A 17,751-nucleotide genomic window follows, 5' to 3' on the forward strand; every position below is an offset into this window, starting at 1 on the left:
GAAGGTGGCTGCTAGCTAAGGCACCCAATAGATACAATCAATTATTCCTGGGGGAAGGAAAGTGTCTCTCACCTTGGAGACCTCCATCTTAATGAGTGGCTTTACTTTCACCATTGCATACAAGTAGCGCAGACCCCTTTAACTTTTTTTGCTTCACGGTTTATCCTGGGGTTTTGTGTACCAATAGTCACAATCCAATTCCCATCGCTTGCCTTGGAACCTGGTATCTATTCAGTTGACCTGAGAGGTAAGGTCATCCAGAAATACAAGCAATCACAGCCAGCAAACTCATATTTAATACAACCAACAAGTCCTTCTCAAATTTGGCCACTAGTGCCCTGTTGATCCAGTTCAGTTCAGTAGCCAACGTGTAGATTTGGAAGGTGTATTGACTCACAGTGGAGATACTTTGACGCAAACAGAGCAGGAAGAAAGCTGCAGACAAGGCCTGGCTTCTTAAAAGCTTGAAAGTTTCTAGAAATTCATTATGCAGTAATTTCAGAAGGATCATTCCATTTCCAGAGTGGAGATGTCCTGGCCGGGACACACTACTGCACTCCGTACGTGAAAAAGTGCAGAAAACAGGGTGGCCAGACCCTTACACCACTTCTCCTTACCACAAACATGCAGATGAGGGAACAATAGCAAACTTGTGTTTCCCCAATAAAAGTGAGCAGCGGGGAACCCAACAGTGGAGGCCCCAGTGAACTAATATTTATCACCCATCCAGTGGATAGTGTTTTATATTCTCTGCTAGCTCTGCAAGATTACTCGCATACCATCTCACACATAGCTGTGGTATGTAACTATTCTGTAATTATCACCTATCCAAAGTTGCAGAATTAGTAGCACAAATGTTTAACTAGCCCATTGTATAAGACTCCACCTTGTCAATCATTCGAGACGGCAAAACAAGCTCTACTTTGCATGTGTTAGAAATGATTGTGGGTTAATTTTTAAGTGCTAGGGTGGAACATCAGTAATACAGAAGAAGCAAATAACAAATGTAACACTCATATGTATACACTGTATGTATGGTTTTCTACTTGTTGCAGCAGCGGAAACCACACAACTGTTTTATAGAGGTACATAAAAGTCTTTGTACATGATGTGCATTGTTCATACCTTTTAAAGGTCGCTACAAGGCCAGTCTAGATACTTTTGAAGAGGGAAGCTGTACAATATTTTTAGCTGTCCACAAATAGTCATAGGCTCCAGCTTGGGCTGGGTACACCTAGTGCAAGCCTGGTGAGCGAAGCAGAAAAACAAAACACTAACTGCCAAGCAACCAGATGAACATGAGCTGAATGTTTGGAACAGTGACAAACATAGCAGATTAACCAGGGTAGATATTGCCAAGATTCTACAGACATGGCAGGTTACAGTCTCAATAACGAACATATCAGCAAGGAAATTACATTACTCTTACTTAATTTTAGCATATTCAGTTGAATTGTAAACTAGCCATAAAGACGAATGTGCAGCAAGACGTTGCCTGCCTTACTTGTACGAAGTTGTTGGAAGTTCTTAAAAGGTTTTTCGGCTTTGGAAAACAACTCGCAAAGGGCTTTTTACTCAGAACAAGAACATTCACCCAAACATTCTTTTGCCCTGTTGTTGGGCAGTGTAAAATTGCAAACGATTAGCCAACGAATAAGCAAATACTCATTCATTGGCTGATCGCCTCGTCTATGCGGGCATAAAGCTACATGCTGTCACTGGTCGACTGTACATCTCTCCGTATACATGGCTAGATGTACAGCCAACCAATAAAAGCTCTCTGTATGGGGATGAAAGATCGTAGTATTGTAGCTTGAATCCCCTGGATTCAATTCTATTCAGACGTGGATCTGTTTTTTTCTGTGGAACCCAGAGTTTTCTAGTTATGCCCCTACTGTACTTTTATCTGAATTGCCTTCCTCAGGCAATACTATTTGGGCAAGAAGTTCCCAAATTAAATAACTATGTGTTTCGCCTGTGACTATACTGTATTCTCTTGCATTATCTACAGCGTGTGATACGCTTTATAGCACTTGTGTAGGACTGGTATCTGACCACCACATGGTCAACATATGGCAGTATGATTACTTTACATTTTTATTTGCTGTTCTGGAATGGGGTTAGGCTATACTAGGGACCTGTGCTGAACCAGTGCTGTGGCCTGTTCATTCTTTCGATCAATAGGGTCCCCGAAGTCCAAGCCTGCTGATTATACAGTGATGACATATCCTAGCAATATGCCACCACTTTTTCATATGGTCAAACTTTTTTGATATTAATTATCCATTTATTTTGCTATATGTACAATTTAGGGCAATTGGGTTGGCACTAGTACTATGGAAATGACAAGAGTGGAGCAGTTTTTAAGGGATAGTGAAGTTGCACATGGGATGAGGCTGAATAGGATTAGGTAATGTTTTCATGCAGCTGTATGCTGAGCCTCCAGAATCATTTCCACTAATGGGACTTAGGCACCCAAGTCCAACATTGTAGCAGGGATACAATCTCTAGTATATAAGCAGCTCTTTATATTAAAAATAGCAGATTGTTTAGGTGCATATTTCCACCTTAAGTGGTTATTTTAATGTGGTCAATACAATGTGTGTAGAAGACCACTTGCTAACTCAGTCTAGACCCATCTGGACATGGGATCCCCTGTACACAAAAAAAATGAATGGTTCCAACATTGCCGCTTGATAATAGAGCAATAAATCTGGCACACCCATACCCCATTATGGTTTCGGAAATACTTGATTTTCCTGTTAATGATTTCTTAAAGCCTGAAGTATATTCGTATAGACTTGTACTTGTACTAATGTATGTACATCATGTATAATTTTGTCCGGTAGTGATCTTAAGGCTACTTTAACACTTGCGTTAGGGCTTAGTTCAGGGTTTCCGTCTCTCTGCTCTGGTTTTGGAGGAGAGAAACTGATCTATTTTTTCCCCATTGACTGCACGATCTTTCTGTTCAAAACACGCAAACCTGACGGAATGGAAGCTTATGGAAGCCTTTCCGTTTCTATTTAATCCTATTGAAATCAATGGGGGGGAAAAATGACCCTTTTTTAAGTTTGATTTCACTTTTCTCAACCAAAAATAAATACAATATTAATCTTTATCACAATAATTCTGGCTATTCAGGACAATTTGGTCTTGGCATGTTGTGAGATCTGTATCCTGACTTGATGAACCCATTAACTTATACCCTGCCAGATGTCTTTATTTTACAACCAAGATGCAATATTCCCATAGTCATGAACTATTCATATGAGTCCAATATTATTTATTGGCCTAAAATTCCATACTGTCCTTCTCAGCCTTCCATATATCATACTGTTTCTTATATAGGCTATCCCGAAAGGTTTTCTGTACTTGCTTTGAGAATTCTGGGTTCCCTTCTTCTAATGAGTTGATGAGTTTCAGTGCAAATGGTGTCTTCTGTCTTGGAAGGTAATTGTGTTTTGGTCTCACAGGAATCACCGAGTTATATTTATGCTGCATGTGAATGGAATTAATTAAAGTTGCATGGGACTGAAACTCACACCAGGCTTCTCTGAGGAAGTTTTCAGTCAGTAATAGTATAGTCCAAGCTGAACCATTCACTGCTCTATCCAGGTTTTTGAGAATTTGTTGTCCTGCAGGCATTTCTGCAAATATGAGACCTGGTTTAATGTTAAATTCGTCTTGTAGCATGTTCTTCACTCGTATTGCCTCTGATTCATCAGCCTCTGCATGTAAAATGACAAACTTATAAAATATATCTCCCGCCTCATTGATCTCCTCTGTGAAAGTTGACTGTTCTTCAGCAGGGCGGTTAGTAATAAATGAGTGGTTAGATTCTTCTGTGATGACTTGTTCTTCACCATTCTCAGTGTCTGATCTCCGATTGGCACATTTGCCGTTGCCCATTATCAGTGTCAGTATTATGGTAAGTGAATTTCTGCATGAAAAAGAGAGCAATTTACATGATTTGCATATTTTTTCATTATTAAAAAGACATGAACTTTTTAGGCCACCTGTACATGACCGGATTTGTATTGCAGAATCCATAGCGGGGCTCCGCCCACGGATTCTGCTTCAAATACCGTGCATAGCATGCTATGGAAAAGCGTTTTTTTCTGCCCATAAGTGGAAATCAATTGCAATTTTCCACTCAGGGGGGGGGGAAATCGCAGCATGCTCTATTTTTAGGCAGATTCCATGCAGATGGCTTCCATTAAAGTCAATGGAAGCCGTCTGACCCACGGCCCTTCCCCAATCATCATTCCAGAAAGGCCACGGAATCTGTGTTATGGCCTAGCAATGGCGCGGCATAATCTGTACTGCGCATGTGCATCGACACATCCGCAGTAAAGAATAAAGAAATGCGGAATCTGACCCAGTTGTGTGCAGGCGGCCTTATACTGATTTTGATCATGGAAATGTTTGTATAATTTTACGGTATTTTACATAATCAAGTATCATAAAAAGGATTTGGGTTGTATCTGGCATTGGAGTTCTTCTCCATTCGGGTGAGTGCGGCTGAAATGCAATACTAGGCATAGCCTCTAGAAACGGTAGCTGTTTTTCTGGAAAAATAGCATATGCATTTTCCAAATATTGGAAGCACCTTAAGACTCCACTCTGAATATGTTTATGAATGCTCAACAACGACGTCTTTCTCCTTTGGGCCTCTGGTTTTATCCCTTACGGTGGTTTCCCACAGAATGGATCAGATTTACTATTGCAAATGCACGAGAACTGCCTTACGTGCTTTGCACTATATTTATGATGTGTTGTAGACACTTTTAGATGCCTTTTTTGGTAGGAAGAAGTGCACTTTAATGGGTAAGAGTTGTGCCCTAATTATGACCATGTGTGCCAAAGATGCGCCAAAATTTTGATGCAAAAACTGTTGTAAAACTAACCCAACTAATAGACTAGACAGTTCTAAAGATGCATCTAAAGAATCATCATCCAGTGTGAACCACTGTGATAAATCTGGCCCATTTTAAGACTGTCTGGTCTAAGTTTTCACTTTTTATCCAACAGTATAAGTAAATCTGCACCAGTTTTTTCTTCAAATGAAGAGGAGAAATCTGTGTCAGAATCTACGTGGTAACCAAACATGCCCTGGCTGTAAACTCTACAGTCATCAATAGAAATCATCATAGCGATCTGGGTCAGATGGAGAAGGAAAGTAAAGAAACCAACATCATACAAAGATGTCACCTGTGAGTCAATAGATTTAACAGCAGTGTAATCCCTATACAGTCTGCAGAGTGCTTACGTATAACTGCAAGAGCCCTGGCACTTTTTAAAACGACACCACTGATACACAGGTGAACAATGGTGTGGCTGTAATGTGAAAGTGAGCAATCATATATGTATTTTGAATTGCATTACTGCCATATATTATATTGACTATGTGCAAATTTGAGGTTCTTAGCACACATTTAGATCAAATTGTTTGAACCCATCTTTTACAAAAAGATGACCATACATGCTTTGAGTTCATTTTGAAGGCCTAGTCAAAAGAGAGGCGAGTCTACTTAGTACAGGGTCCCATCTGAATAGGCCGTCTTTGTGTGGCTGCCTTCATCTTGGTCATGCACTCCTCCTATCTGTCCTGGATCCTACCAGCTCCGAGTTCATTTTGGAGGTCTAGTCTCAAGAGAGGGGAGTCTGTTTAGTGTAGAGTCCCATCTGATGAGATGCCTTGTTGTGGCAGATGGTTTTATACAGTTTGACCAAAATTTTACAAGTTTAATCAATATAGAAATAAATCCATATATTCAATGTTCTATCACAGTTAAGACTTGGGGAAAAATTATAAGTTTTATTAATACTTGTTAAAAACCACACAAAGGGCACAACATATAACAAAAAATGACGACATGTGTCGCATGAACAAATAAGTGGCACATCTAACTAGCTTAGGACAGACAATGACAAATCACACACAAATCCCGTCCCCACCCCTTAGGAACGTTAGTAGTGTACTATCTATGTTGCAAAGATGTCATACAGCTTTGATTGAACAAGGGTCAAGGGGCAACACCATTCACCCCTATCTGCCACCAGCAGCAGTCTACTATCCTTTAAGGGCACGATAACGTACTGTGGTATGGAGGTGAAATGCTGATTGGGTGAGTATGATTACGCCTGGGTTCAAAAACCAAAGGTGACTCGATTGCAATAGGAGTCTCCTAGAGAGAAGAGGCTTGTATATAGCTTGTGTGCCCTGGATCCCTTTTGCTTTATTTATTAGAGCTGTCTAAGGGGATAAACCCTGTGATAGATAGCTTGGACTTACAATATAGGCATCGAGTTCATAGGTGGGAACTTAATGAGAGATGTTTTGGACCATAGACATTTAGTCGTCAGGATGACAGTTTCATACAGTCATTCGTATAGTAACTCAGACCAGAGATATTTCTCTATAATCGACTAAACTGTTTCCCTGATAGTCAGTTTCATAGTCACATAATGCTCATGTGATGACTTTACATAATATGCTCCTTCAATGTTAGCACATGCCTCAGCGCTCACAGAGTTCTGCAGCATCTCTTGTGTGCGTTCAGTTTATCACATCGCAGAAAACCTTTTCATATGTATTTACAGAAAAATCTTGATATATCTGCATTCTGTGGATTAGTTTCTGGTTTGTGATTTTTGTTTAACTATTTAGAAACCCTTAGTAAAGGTTTGTTGTTTGCAAAGCATTTATAACTGTCTTTGGATATACCATTTACATATACTTGTATTGCAGAGTTCAGGTATTTTAATATCTTTGAAAGTTTGTGACATGTGGCCCTTTATAAATAAGATAGAACCTTTTTATATAAAAGACCCATTGGAACTGTTTGCAGCTTTCCTGTGCTAATGTAGGCTGGAGGCGATGTCAGAGCAAGGACAGGTAAGCTGAATGAATGCTACTGGGACACTCTATGGGGGACATGCATATGATGATAATCATACAAGTACTGCATGGAATTGAAGTACTGCTACCATGGAAGCTCTCTCTCTACAAGACAGGGGCAGAGTCTAGAAAATGAATAGGAGATTAACCATCGTATGCAATATATATTTATTTGAGTTCCCAATTCCTTGTCATTATCCGAATCATTACATTAAGGCTGCATTCAGACGAACGTATATCGGCTCGGTTTTCACGCCGAGCCGATATACGTCGTCCTCATGTGCAGGGGGGGAGGGAGGATGGAAGAGCCAGGAGCAGGAACTGAGCTCCCGCCCCCTCTCTACCCCCTCTCCGCCCCTCTGCACTATTTGCAGTGGGGAGAGGTGGAATGGGGGCGGGGCTAATTCTAGCAACTTAGCCCCGCCCCACCTCTTCCCATTGCAAATAGTGCAGAGGGGCGGAGAGGAGGCAGAGAGGGGGGCGGGAGCTCAGTTCCTGCTCCTGGCTCTTCCATCCTCCCCCCCTGCACACGAGGACAACGTATATCGGCTCGGCGTAAAAACCGAGCCGATATACGTTCGTGTGGCTTCACCCTTAGGGTGCATTCACATGAACGTATATCGGCTCGGTTTTCACGCCGAGCCGATATACGTTGTCCTCATGCGCAGGGGGGGGAGGATGGAAGAGCCAGGAGCAGGAACTGAGCTCCCGCCCCCTCTCTGCCTCCTCTCAGCCCCTCTGCACTATTTGCAATGGGGAAAGGTGGGGCGGGGCTAATTCATAGAATTTAGCCCCACCCCCGGCCCGCCTTTCCCCATTGCAAATAGTGCAGAGGGGCGGAGAGGAGGCAGAGAGGGGGCGGGAGCTCAGATCCTGCTCCTGGGTCTTCCATCCTCCCGCCCCCCGCACATGAGGACAGCGTATATCGGCTCGGCGTGAAAACCGAGCTGATATACGTTCGTCTGAATACAGCCTTAGTTTTTGCTAGATCTTCTGCATAATCATGTGAGGAAAGTAGTAAGAAGGTTAAAGGTTCATCTCAAAATTTGCAAAATACAAAGCTTTGTAATAAAGGATATCCACTTGTCTAGATGAACTTGGAAACTACATCTTAGCAACTACAGTTAAAGTGTAGGGGAATAAAAATGTCTTCTAACATATACTTATCATTGGAATCCAACTTTTTGAAGTGGGAGTGGCCCAAAAATAATCTTACAGAATGGTAAGGAATTCAGACTCCCTGCCCTTATTCTGTGAGTTCATTGGCAGAATGCAACTATTTTAGGATCCAACAAATTGTCTTGTGAAAAAGCAGCCCGTAAAATTGCCTGTATTCCATAATAAAAAAAAGTATTTTCCCAAGTATGATTATATGTTGGAAATTGCTATTTGTGCAACAGTAGAAAATATATGAATGTAGATGAATTTACTTTTGTAGTGCCACAAAGGGGTATGAGATTTTAAGGGAGAATATAGAAAATATTGCTTGGACTATATGGTTTTATAGGAAGCACTTTCCACTTTTTATTTCCTTGTTATCCTTAAGAGTCATCACTTTTCTCCCCACTGACTAAACAAATTAATTATAATATGTATTTCTATTGCATGTTGGATCTGAACAAGTTCTGTAAGAAGATAATATTGTCCTTGGAATAAACTGTTCTTCTGCTAGGTGGTTATGTAACAGTCTATAAATGCAAAACTATTTACTGTCCTCATGTATAATCTGTACTTTATATTCTAATTAGTATGTTGCATTGACTCATGCTACTGCATGACTAGCTGTGCCCACTTGTAAACATTACCATTATATAATCTGGTGATTGCATAATAGATCTATAAAATAATGTTGCTGTTTTGGGTAATTATGGAGTAGATTCCCAGAATATCTGTTTACAGAAAGTATTATACAATAATTGCAATTACCATATTCCACATTATACACAATGCCCTATATTGTTATCACCAGCAAATGCTTTTTGATTCCTAAGCACCCATTTACACACAACCATTATCGCTCAAAATTAGTTCAAACGATGTCTTTTCAGCAATAATCGCTGTGTGTAAATGCTACCATCGTTAGTTTTTTGGCCGAACGATGATCTTTAGTTCAGGATAAAAACGAATGTTCGGCTGGCCATCTGATAGCAGGGACTGCACACTGTTGTTCTCCACAGGAGTGCTGATAACGTTGTTTTCAGCTGCTGTCCCATGGGAGAACAATGGAGCTGTATGCAGATAACAGACCACCTGCTGTTATATGCAGACAGCGAAGGGAACTTCATTTACATGCATATGAAGCTAATAAGCTAATAATGGGCATTAGAGCCCATTAAGGCTCTTTTACACACAACGATTATCGCTCAAAATTTGCTCAAAAGCTATCTTTTGAGCTATAATCGTTGTGTGTAAATGAGTGCCCATCATGCACTTACTGTGTACTTTTCGTCCATCACTGAGTTCAGCTCAGCTTAAAATTAGTCGTTCCTGATAAGAAGGACCGCACGCTGAGTTCTCCGCGGGCAGTGCTGATAACATTCTTTCAGCTGCTGTCCTGCTGGAGAACAATAGCAATGTATTCAGAGAACAGACCACCCACTTAAATACATGCAAATGAAGCTAGTTATCTATGAATGTGAGTATAAAACCAAAAACAGTCGCCGATGTATTATTTTTTCTAGCGCGATTCTTTTTATGCAGCAAAATCACTCATCTGAATGAATACATTTGAATCCAATGATTCAGATAGTCGTGATTTTTGCCTGATTTTTGGACGCAGCGAAATAGCTGCATATATACGGTCATGTGAATAAGGCCTTATTCACAGTATGTACTTTATTAGTACACTTTCATTGTTTTCCACTTATATAATGCATGTACATACATGAAATTGTTGCTCTAACTGCATACATTTTCATAGGTGAACAATTTTTTTGTTGTATGAATATTTGATATATTCTCTTCACTTTGCATGGGCAAATACGTATTGCTTCACCGTATGTTCAGCCTTTTCAGTGATTTAGGGTTGATTCTCATACAAAGTACAACACAAATCTGCTAAATTCCCTATCTGTTCGTGTGTGTCTGATCTGCATCACAGCGTGGTGTCGTATTACCATTGTAGATACATGCAGTATGGGGAAGTGAGCAGATATCTAGTGCATTCCAGGGTGTATGCACAGTGTTTGCGCATGTGCTGAGACGTACCCACTTCTTTCTACTGTCCTCCAGTGCCCTGTTGGAGGAACAGTCATGGCATCTCCATATCTGGGGACATGATTAGCAACTATCAGATGAGTTTATAAACCATTATTGGCTCTTTAATACACTTATTTTATATTTAAATTAGTACTGGTACCCATATTACCTCAAGTTGAGGCTGAGGCGAAACGCGTGTCAGAATGCAACCCTCATCCTTAATAGTATTATTGTCTGACGGTTGTATAAAATTTTGTCTGTTCTTTGTTAGGACCGGCGGCTCTCGGGATGTCCGTGCCCGCACCGCCGGTCCTATCACCCGGGCTGCGGGGGTGTCTCGCAGGGCAGCCCCGGTCTTTGTGACCTCCCCTGGCTGCCATAATCCTGGACACCGGCTCCGGGCGCACTCCCGTGCTCAGGGAGCGGGCGCATAGATAGCTGGGTTGCTGGGGACGCGCCGTGTCCCCATTGCCATGACACCCGGGCGTGCTTGCTCTGTCTCTGCCTGTCTTTAGCAGGCGCCAGAGGTTGTTTCTCCCAACGTTTCATGATTGGGTCCTGCTGCTGTCAGGCTCCCCGCCCCAATCAGCTGCTGGGGCGAGAGTTCTGACAGCATTTAAACTCAGCAACTTACCCCAGTTTTCTTCTGACCTTGCCAGTGTATGTTTGGTCTCCAGCTACACCCGCGTTACTTTGAATTGATGTCCTGTTTTATCTCGCTTGCTTTGGACCTGACTTCGACTTCGCCTGACCCCTTGTACCTCGTTCTCTCCTGTTGCCGACCCGGGTTGCCTGACCTGCTTTTGTGTTTGTTTGTTTTCCTGTATTTCTTTGCGAGTCTGACTCCTGCACCGCATCCCTAGTGAGCCTAGAGACTGTCGCCCTAGGGCCTAGCCTAGAGGGGCAAGTAAGTAGGGACAGGGGTTGCGGGTAGGACTAGGGACTTCCACCTGCCTGGACTCCAGTCGTGACATTCTTATCTCATAGTTCAATATGGTATTATTTATGCATATGCACTTTATTTGTATCTGAGCACTGGTATCGTGCTTGCACATATGTTGGAGGCTCTGTTGACATGTTTAATTAAGATGAGGTTATCAGTGAATGTAATGTACTGTGATTTTAATGTTTTTATTATATACGTATGTGCTAAAAAAATTCTGAATATACTGTATTTTGGGTAATTCATTTTTGTGGTCTGTGTTTATCTTATAGGCTTAAATGTACATAGCATACAAACACTGTGCATATTTGAAATAGCCCTTCTTTCTCTACAGGTTACACTTTTGTAGTCATGCCATATTATTTCCATTATGTTACAGTGGTGCCTGAAAGTTTGTGACTCTTTCAGAATTTTCCATATTTCTGCTTTTATTTGACCTTAAACTACATAATATTTTCACACAAGACCTAAAAGTACATAAAGAGCACCAAATTAAACAAATAAGTCAAGAATATTACATTGTGGAAAATGATCCAATATTACATGTCTGTGAGTGGCAAAAGTCTGTGAACTTTTAGGAGTAACAGATAATTTGAAGGTGAAATGATTCAGGTGGTTTCAATCAATGAGACGACAATCAGGTGTGAGGGGGCAACCTGTTTTATCTGATCTTGACAGCAAAGGTTTGTAGAAGTGTATCATGACATGAACAAAGGAGATTTTGGAGGACCTCAGAAGAAGAGTTGTTGATGCTCATCTGACTGGAAAAGGTTACAAAACTATCCCTAAAAAGTTTGGACTCCACCAATGGAGGAAATTCAAGACCATTATTACCTTGCCCGGCAATGGTTGACCAACAAAGATCACGCCAAGAGCAAATCGTATAGTAGTCCGCAATGTCACAAGAGAACCCAAGGTAACCTCTCAGCAACTCAAGGCCTTTCTCACGTTGGCTAATTGTAATTTTCATGAGTTCACCATCAGGGGGGCAACAATGGTAAACATGGCAGGAATGCAAGGAGAAAGTTGCTGCTCTCTAAAATGAACATTGCTGTCTATCTGCAGTTTGCTAAAGATCTCTTAGAAGGTTATTGGAATAATGTTCTATGGACAGATGAGACCAGAATAGAACTTTTCGGCTTGAATAAGCAGCTTTATGTTTGGGATATGCAGCAAGACAACGACCCAAAACACACAAGTCCTTCTACAAAAGAATGGTTAAAGAAGAATAAAGTTAACATTTTGGAACAGCCAAGTTAAAGGGGCCTGACCATTATCCTATAAAAAATGTTGTGGAAGGACCTGAAGTGAGCAGTTCATAGGATATTGTATTATAAACCCAACCATGATCTATATTTCTCAACAGCTTTGTCTGAAGAACTCCTTGGTCTTTATGCTACTTGCCACAGACTTAAAATATTATTGATGACCTATCATTAGGATAGGTCATCAATAGTTGATCGGCTCGGGTTCGTCGCTCAAGACCCCGACCGATCAGCTGAGCAGTCACATGCTGTCAGTGCTGCAAATACGCAGAGGTCAGAGTGGAAATCTCCAGGCCGACTTCTGTGTACTGGCCGTCGCTTGTAACTGCAGACACAGCTCTCACTGAAATCAATGCCTGCAGTTACAAGCGCTGTCCACTATACGGAGGTCGGCACGGAAGCTTCCGCTCCGACCTCTGTGTATTTGGAGAGGAAGTCTCCCCACTGACCTCCCATGTAGTGGCTGGCGCTTATAACTGCAACCACGGCTCTCATTGAAATCAATGGCAGCCATGCCTGCAGTTACAAGCACCAGCCACTACACAGAGGTCGGCGCGGAGGCCTATGTGTATTTGCGCCGCTGACAGTATGTGCCCACTCAGCTGAGCAGTCCGGGTCCCGAGCAACAGACCCCAGCTGATCAACTATTGATGACCTATCCAGATGATAGGTAATCAATAGTATTTCCCTGAAAAACCCCTTCAAGGGTATTTCAGAACAGTTGTAGTTGTACTGACATCATATGATACTTTTTTTTACATACCTTATTAAACCCTTCCCGCTAAGTTTACGTCAAAGCAGCAGGATACTTCCCGCAACAGGGCGTAAACTTACGTCCTGGGGATAGAGCGAGATCATAAGAGGTCTCGCGCTATCCGGCCGCAGGAGCTGTCTGTTAGCAATAGCCGGCCTCCCGCTGCAACAGCGGGGGTGCATTGGAGATGCCCCCCCCACCGCTGTTAACTCCTTCCCTGCTGTGATATATGTAGATCGTGGAATGGAAAGATTTCGCTCCCTCTGTGAAGTTGCCAGGCTTTCGCGATATAATCGCAGAGAGCCCAGCTGGTTGCCATGGCAACAGGACGCCACATACCGGCGTCCTGTATTGCCAGAGCCTGTGATCGCTGTATAAGCGATAAGGCATTGCAGGAGAGAAGTCCTGCAATGCCTTATCACAGCGATCATCAGTGCTGTGCTGCAAGTCCCCCAGAGGGACACAAATAGTGTAAAAAAAGATAAGAAAAATGTAAAAAAGAACTGATTTAGGTGCTTTTTCTCATATTAGTATAAAAAAGGTTAAAAAACAAAACACATATGTGGTATCGTTGCGTCCATAACGACGTGTACAATAAGTTGCACATGCTTTTTATTCTGCATGGCAAAAAGCGTAAAAAAAATGCTAAAATACTGAGGGAAAATGCTAATTTTTAACATTTTGCCTCCCAAAAAGCACAATAAAAGTAATCAAGAAAGCCCCATGTACCCTAAAATGGTACCAATAAAAACTACAGATTGTCTTGCAAAACATAAGCCCTCACAGAGCTCCGTACATAGAAAAATAAAAAAGCTACAGGTCTTTGCACCGATTTAGAAAAAAAAAAAGATTCCAAAAAAGGGTTTTTATTTCAGAAAAGTGGAAAAACCTAAAAAAAAATATAAGAATTTTGGTATCGTTGTAATTGTACCGGCCCGCAGAAAAAATGGATTGTCTCATTTATGCTGCATGATTAACGCTGTAAAAAAAATCGATGGCAGAATTGATGCGTTTTCTCTCCCTTTTATCATACAAAAAAAATAATAAAAGTTTTACAATATAGTCTATATACCCAAAAAAGGCAGCAATAAAAACTACAGTTCGCCACGCAAAAAGCACACACAAGCCCTTATACGGCCGCGTCGACAGAAAAGTAAAAAATTATGGCTTTTGAAAAATGGAGATGAAAATCGGCCAAAAATTGTTGCACCCTAAAGCCCAAAATAGGCCATGTCCTTAGGGGGTTAAACTAATTATGTGAGTTCTGAAGTGAGTTCTTGGCCAGACCTTAGAGTTTCACAGCAAAGAGGTTGAGGAGATCCACACTCACAACTCTACAGTCTTGAGTTATTTCCTTTTAAATCAGGCATTTTTCTTTCCACTATAAAGGCTCATTTACACACAAAGACAATGTTTCAAACTATTGAAAGATTGACAGTTCTAGCAATCATTTTGCATAAAGTACTAATGGACACTAATGTCCATTAGCACTTCATCAGCTTTATTTGCATGTATATGAGCCTTCAGCAGCTGTTTGCAAATCCCAGCATGTGGTCTGGACTTTGCACTCAGCTGCATAGTCTTTGCATGGGCTGTCAGCTGAATACAATGTATAATCAGCTGTGCCCCTGGTGAACACAGCAAACAGTCCCTGCTATCTTTCTCTGGCTGAACGATGGATTTTATGCTCACCTAAAAATCATCATTCAGCCGAAGAGTGAAAGATGGAAGCGTTTACACACAACGATTATCGCTCAAAAGCCATCGTTTGAACGAATTTTGAGCGATAATAATTGTGTACAAATGGGGCTTAACAATATGGACTATGACATCAGGTCCATTAACATAAACCTACATTACAATCCAATTTAATTCCAGGTTGTAATACAACAAAATAGAAAAAACACCATAGGGGTGTGTTTCTATAATTTTGCAAGCCAATTTCTATAAGCAAGCCTATACAAATCAGCAGGCTTTTTTCCAGCCATCTGTAATCAAATCCTACTTCAGTACAAACTGTGCACATAGTTCCATCTCTGCTTATTATCATTCACTCACCTATACTTGTTCCCTTGTGAAAAAGCAGTTTAACTTGATTATGCACAGAATGGTCTGTTTATTCCCACACAACCTGCATTCATAGCGAGCCGGAAGAATATTTTAACTACCCACGTGTAAGGAAGTTTGTGTAAGTGCAAACGTGTTGCATTGGCAACATTTGCACATCATGTGACCACAAAGAGGAAGTCCCCGCTTGATACACATTTTACAATATAAAGTTAGCAATATTCTCAGATGTCTGCAAAGTAGTTTCAGTTAACGTATCTGTTCCTCTAATTTCAGGATATGTTTGACTCTGCTTTTTTTCTAACCTTATTTAGCAACGATCAGTGAAAATGGAGTGCACACGGATGTCCTCTGTATACACTTCATTTTCTTTTATTGCGCACCCCTTGACTTGAATGGGTGAATGTCATCCGAGACGTTGGACCAAGTAGGATGTGCTGAGATTTTTTTAGTCGTACAGTTTAATTTTTTGCATGCACAAATCATCTGCACATAAAAACACACGACCACGACCCCAGCCAATTGAAATGGCGAATTAGTCTAAGAAAAGAGAAGATGTGTATTCTTTTGCGTGACAGAATTGGGCACCCAAAATATGCGTTTGTGAATGAACCCATTGAAATCAGTTGGTTCTATTCACTGCCTATTGAGCAAATACAGTCATGTGAATCTGGCAATAAGTGGATTTCCAGGGACTAAAATATTGGTAACCTATCCTCAGGATAGGTCATTAATAGAGATGAGCGAGCGTACTCGTCCGAGCTTGATACTCGTTCGAGTATTAGGGTGTTCGAGATGCTCGTTACTCGAGACGAGTACCACGCGATGTTCGAGTTACTTTCACTTTCATCTCTGAGACGTTAGCGCGCTTTTCTGGCCAATAGAAAGACAGGGAAGGCATTACAACTTCCCCCTGCGACGTTCAAGCCCTATACCACCCCCCTGCAGTGAGTGGCTGGCGAGATCAGGTGTCACCCGAGTATTAAAATCTGCCCGCCCGCGGCTCGCCACAAATGCATTCTGACATAGTTCAGGGAAAGTGCTGTTGATGCTGGAGCTGCTATAGGGAGAGCGTTAGGAGTGATTTTAGGCTTCAAGAACCCCAACGGTCCTTCTTAGGCCATAGAAATCGCAGATCGCACCTATCTGCGATCTGCGATTCCTGTTTTCTTCTCTATATGCGCTCAATGGGGCCGGCGGCAGCAGCGCCGACCCCATTGAGAACATATAGAAGACAAATCATTCTTCTCTGCCACAGCTGTAACAGCTGTGGCAGAGAAGAACGATGTTTGCCCATTGAATTCAATGGAGCCGGCAATACAGCAGGTTCCACTGAAAGCAATGGGCTGCCGGCGTGCGCGGGATGAATTGTCGGGAAGGGCTTAAATATATAAGCCCTTCCCTGCAATTCATCCAGAAATGTGTTAAAATAAATATATATATATATACTTACCTTGTCCCGGCAGACGGAGTTCAGCCGCGGCGGCCGGCAGTGGGTGTGAAGGGGGTGTGAGTCAGACTCAGCGCTGAGCCAATCAGGGGGCAGGTCTGACTCACACCCCCTTCACACCCACTGTAGGCCGGCCGCGCTGAACTCCGTCTGCCGGGACAAGGTAAGTATATACCGGCGTATAAGGCGACGGGGCGTATAAGACGACCCCCCAACTGTCACCTTATATGCCGGGAATACAGCGGAGCAAAAAATAAAAATCATTACTCACTTCCCCCGGCGTTCTGCGGCGCTGCTGCAGGCTGTCGCTCCCTCCTGGTCCCTGGCAGAGCATTGCTTTCTGGACGCAGGGCTTGAAATCCCCGCCTCCAGAAAGCTACTGTGATTAGCTAACACACGCCGTCAGCCAATCACAGCCATTCAATGACATCATTGTCATTGGCTGTGATTGGCTGAAGGCACGTATGTTTTCTGGAGGCGGGGATTTCAAGCCCTGCGTCCAGAAAGCAATGCTCTGCCGGGGACCAGGAGGGAGCGACATCCTGCAGCAGCGCCGCAGAACGCCGGGGGAAGTGAGTAATGATTTTTATTTTTTGCTCCGCTGTATTCCCGGCGTATAAGGTGACAGTTGGGGGGTCATCTTATACGCCCCGTCGCCTTATACGCCGGTATATACGGTATATTTTTTTTTTCATTTTTACACATTTCTGGATGAATTGCAGGGAAGGGCTTCTATATTTAAGCCCTTCCCGACAATTCATCCCGTGCACGCCGGCAGCCCATTGCTTTCAGTGGAACCTGCTGTATTGCCGGCTCCATTGAATTCAATGGGCTAACATCGTTCTTCTCTGCCACAGCTGTTACTGCTGTGGCAGAGGAGAACGATCTTTATGCTGACAGTGCGGGGGGGGGGGGCACTCTTGCCGCTATTGTGGCTTAATAGTGGGACCTGGGAACTTGAGATGCAGCATAACATGTAGCCCCTCGCCTGCCCTATCCGTTGCTGTGTCGTTCCCATCACTTTCTTGAATTGCCCCGATTTTCACAAATGACAACCTTAGCGAGCATCGGCGATATACAAAAATGCTCGGGTCGCCCATTGACTTCAATGGGGTTCGTTACTCAAAACGAACCCTCGAGCATCGCGATAATTTCGTTCCGAGTAACGAG

The 17,751-nt window shown here is 42.4% G+C and overlaps 1 protein-coding gene across 1 annotated transcript; it reads right to left on the reverse strand.

Annotated features, from left to right (window-relative positions):
- Positions 1–1,352: 1,352 nt before the first annotated feature.
- Positions 1,353–15,200, reverse strand: TICAM2 (TIR domain containing adaptor molecule 2). The gene is made up of 2 exons (XM_066603086.1): positions 15,123–15,200; positions 1,353–3,943 (listed from the first exon to the last, which is right to left on the reverse strand). Exon 2 carries the CDS (start codon positions 3,910–3,912, stop codon positions 3,295–3,297), a length of 618 nt encoding a protein of 205 aa, XP_066459183.1. The 5' UTR covers positions 3,913–3,943; positions 15,123–15,200; the 3' UTR covers positions 1,353–3,294.
- Between the last annotated feature and the right edge of the window lie 2,551 nt (positions 15,201–17,751).

The sequence above is a fragment of the Eleutherodactylus coqui genome, chromosome 5 (genome assembly GCF_035609145.1).
Source record: "Eleutherodactylus coqui strain aEleCoq1 chromosome 5, aEleCoq1.hap1, whole genome shotgun sequence".
NCBI classification, from domain to species: Eukaryota; Metazoa; Chordata; class Amphibia; order Anura; family Eleutherodactylidae; genus Eleutherodactylus; species Eleutherodactylus coqui.